At 45.1% G+C, this 3,645-nt stretch overlaps 1 protein-coding gene across 2 annotated transcripts in view; it reads left to right on the forward strand.

Moving 5' to 3' along the window:
• Window positions 1-3,501, forward strand: part of zfpm2a (zinc finger protein, FOG family member 2a) — a 177,859-nt gene extending 174,358 nt beyond the window's left edge. For both annotated transcript variants that reach the window (XM_082150648.1, XM_082150647.1), the window contains one exon: window positions 4-3,501. In XM_082150648.1, the coding sequence (XP_082006774.1) occupies window positions 4-2,474 (2,471 nt within the window). In that variant the 3' untranslated portion in view covers window positions 2,475-3,501. The remainder of the gene's footprint in view (window positions 1-3) is intronic.
• Window positions 3,502-3,645: the final 144 nt, after the last annotated feature.

Below are 3,645 nucleotides of genomic sequence, written 5' to 3' on the forward strand. Positions count from 1 at the left end.
TAGGTGTCAAAATGGAGGAGTCTCTTCCCCCTGGCACCAGCTTGAAATGCACAATCTGCAACTTCACAGCAGATTCACTCCTTACATTCCAGCACCACATTCTTTCACACCTGTCACAGGCAGCCTTCAGATGCAATCACTGCCACATCAGCTTCCAGAACCATAGGGAACTGCTGCAACATCAAGACTTACATGGACACTCTGGGAAGATTCACAGGGAGAGTGACAGCGAAAACTCCCCACGAGGAGGAGAGGAAAGTCTGCAGGCGGCAAGAGCAGAAGTGTCAGGCAGGAAGGATGTAGTCATGCAAAGTCCCAAAAGCACACCCAACAAGGCCAACAGTCCTGATGGAGAACTTGAAAGACCTGAGAAAAAACCTACCCTCGGATTGCAGAAGGGGGAAAGTCACCCAGGCAGCAAGGCTAGTTTCTCTTACACCAGAATCAAATCGGAACCCTCTAGTCCACGGCTAGCCTCCTCTCCTGTCCAGCACAACATGGGCCCAACCTTCCCCATGGGTCCGTTTTTGTCGCAGTTTGCATTCTCCCAGGACATTTCTGTGGTACCACAAGCATCTGAGATTCTAGCAAAAATGTCAGAGCTTGTGCATCGCAGGCTACGCCATGGAGGGAACAGCTACCCTCCTGTCATCTACAGTCCTCTGATGCCCAAAGGAGCGACCTGCTTTGAATGCAACATCACCTTCAATAATCTAGATAATTACTTAGTTCATAAGAAGCACTACTGCAACAGTCGCTGGCAGCACATGGCAAAGTCCCCAGATTTCTCTAGTGTTCCGGACAAGGTTTCCGATGCCATAAGTCCAAACAGTGGCCACACTTCAGTCGGTATGCTCCCCGGATGCCTTCCATCAGAGACCGACAGTCATCTCGTGACAACAGCTTGCTTGAATTCGTCTGTTTTGGATATTATGAACGCTAGTGGGAAAGTGCCTGAAAAAGACCTCACTGGGCAAGTAAAGAAGGTTACTACACCAACAGGAGTTGAGGAAAGGCTTGGTGGAAAACAGCCTGAGGTTAAGAGTCCCAGCACATCTTTGGTGGAAAGTGACAATGACCCAAACAAGACCACCTGTGAAGCATGCAACATCACCTTCAGCCGGCATGAAACATTCATGGTTCACAAGCAGTACTATTGCGCCACTCGCCACGACCCACCCATGAAACGCATGTCCGCGAAGGTGCCTGCCATGCAGCGGACCATGAGAACGCGCAAGCGGAGGAAGATGTATGAGATGTGTCTACCTGACCAAGAGCAACGGCAGCCCATGGGGCAGCCGGGATTCATGGGTTTGCCTAATCTAGGAAATCCCTGTACATCCCAAGAGACGGTAGAAAGTCTGGCCGACCGCTTCCATCCACGGTGTGACATTTTTCCAGGCCTTGTCCCGAAACACTTAGATGCATCTCTAACTGTCTCCAAGCCCATCCTTGCCCCCAAAGGTAACACTATTGCAGACCCACAGGAACTAGATGCTCCAATAGATCTCAGCAAAAAGTGCTCACCTCTTCCTGACAAGTCATGTAACTCCCCTAAAAGACTGCTGGACTATCACGAATGTACCGTCTGCAAGATAAGTTTTAACAAAGTGGAGAATTACCTAGCACATAAACAGAACTTTTGCCCTGTCACAGCTGCTCAGCATGGTGAGATCTGCAATCTGGAGCAGGCGATGTTCCAGGGCATTAAGAGCGAAGGCAATAACTCAGATGACATCTATGACAAGAGTTCTGTGAAATGCGAGAAAAACGGTGGCAACAAGTTAATGGTGCAAAACGGAGGCATGTTCCCACCACACCTCGGTCCGGCACCGGATCTGAAAGCTTTCGGTGATGCACAGCTCATGGCCTCGAAAGATGAGAACAAGAACATGTTTTTGCCTCACTGTCTCTATCCTGGAGCAATAAAGAAGGTGAAAGGTACAGAGCAAATTTCGCCATATTTCGGGATAAAGAGCGGCGACTACATGGCAGGGAGTCTCGCAATGCAGGGTGAGGCAGCCGAACAGGAGCAAAGCAGCAATGGCGCAGGAGAGACGGGCACAGAACCACCTGCGGCCAATGGCTGTGCCCATCCCAGCAAGGAGCCACTGCCCCTGCTGCCCAAAAACAGGGGCATGGTGATTGTCAACGGTGGTCATAAAGAGGATCGCCAGACACCAGCAACTCCCCAGCAAGAGAATCAGCCTCACAACGCCTCATCACCAGAGGAACAAACATCTCCCACGTGGGGAGCCGAGAACCCTCCCGACCCAAACGAGAATGTATCACCCACTTCTAAATCACCCATGGAAGAATCCGCACCTGCCGGAAAAGGCATAAATGGTTCAGCACCGCCAGCAGGCAGTGGGAAGTACTGCCGCCTCTGCGACATCCAGTTCAATAACTTGTCAAACTTTATCACTCACAAGAAGTTTTACTGCTCGTCACATGCCGCTGAGCATGTGAAATGAAATTATGCTCTTTTTCCCTTGTTCTCCCCTCTTATTTTGGGTACACGGTCGTGTCTGAATTAGTGCATCATGCAGTTTTATATACTGCTTGTGGACAATCAAGAGAAGCTTCTTTTTTCGTTATTTGAAGACTTAATGCAAAATGATGAAAAAAAAATCCAAGTGTAATATTGGTGCCACTTTCACATTTTATTTATTTTACAATCAGTATTAATAGGAGTAGTGCTCTTAATTTAAATTCAAAGAAAGTTTATATCAGAGTTGTTTGTAATGTTAATGTATAGTCATTCTTGTGTAGCAGACATATTGTTTACAATGTATGTTAGGTTCAAGGAGACAATAGGCACGGGATACAAAACTGAAATGCGTTTTAGACCCAACAATAGCTACTGGAGCACTTGTGTATTCTTATTTGCTGGTACAGTCTTTTGTATATGTCAAAATGTCACTTGCAGTATGATTCTCTTGACTACAGCCTTAAAACTGTTTGGAGGGTTAACCAGGCAAAACACTGCAGCTCATGTTTTGGCATATACTGTACACATGGCTTTGCATATACATGTTGCTGTTTGTCTGTGTCTTTTCTTCGACTCAGAAGTGGATGTTTAAATGAGGAGGGCAGCATTCTTGTATAGTACTTGTATTTCTGTTTGCTGAAACACCTTGTTCTCCCTTTTTAAAAATTTGCTCTCGGCGCAATACTTTGTAAAAAAAAAAAAACAAGAAAAAAAGGAGGGCGGGAACATTACAGAAAGCAGTATTATAAAGGGAGAAAAGCAGCTATTCCTTACTCCTGGAAAAAAAAATTTAATTGTACAAAAATCAGGTTTATCAATGGTGATTATTGATGGGTGGGACGAGACAAGGGAATACTGTAAAAATGATCATTCCAATGTCCTTATGTAAGAAAAATATTTCTTAAAAATGTTGTTGCTATGCATGTATATGGATGGAATAAAATTCCAGATCTGTTGGAAATTTTTATTTTGATGTGGTGTCAATTAAACTTCAATCCTCAGGATAAACACCATTTTATTGTCTTCTTTCAGGATGTCTAACAGAAACAGATTGTGTGACTTAACCATGGTGATTCTCATAAATATTAATTTTTTTAAATCACACAATAATGAGAATCTGGGGTAAAACTTTGTTGCTAAAAACAGTCCTTAGG

This window comes from Leuciscus leuciscus, assembly GCF_965113295.1.
Source record: "Leuciscus leuciscus genome assembly, chromosome: 20".
Taxonomy (NCBI): Eukaryota; Metazoa; Chordata; class Actinopteri; order Cypriniformes; family Leuciscidae; genus Leuciscus; species Leuciscus leuciscus.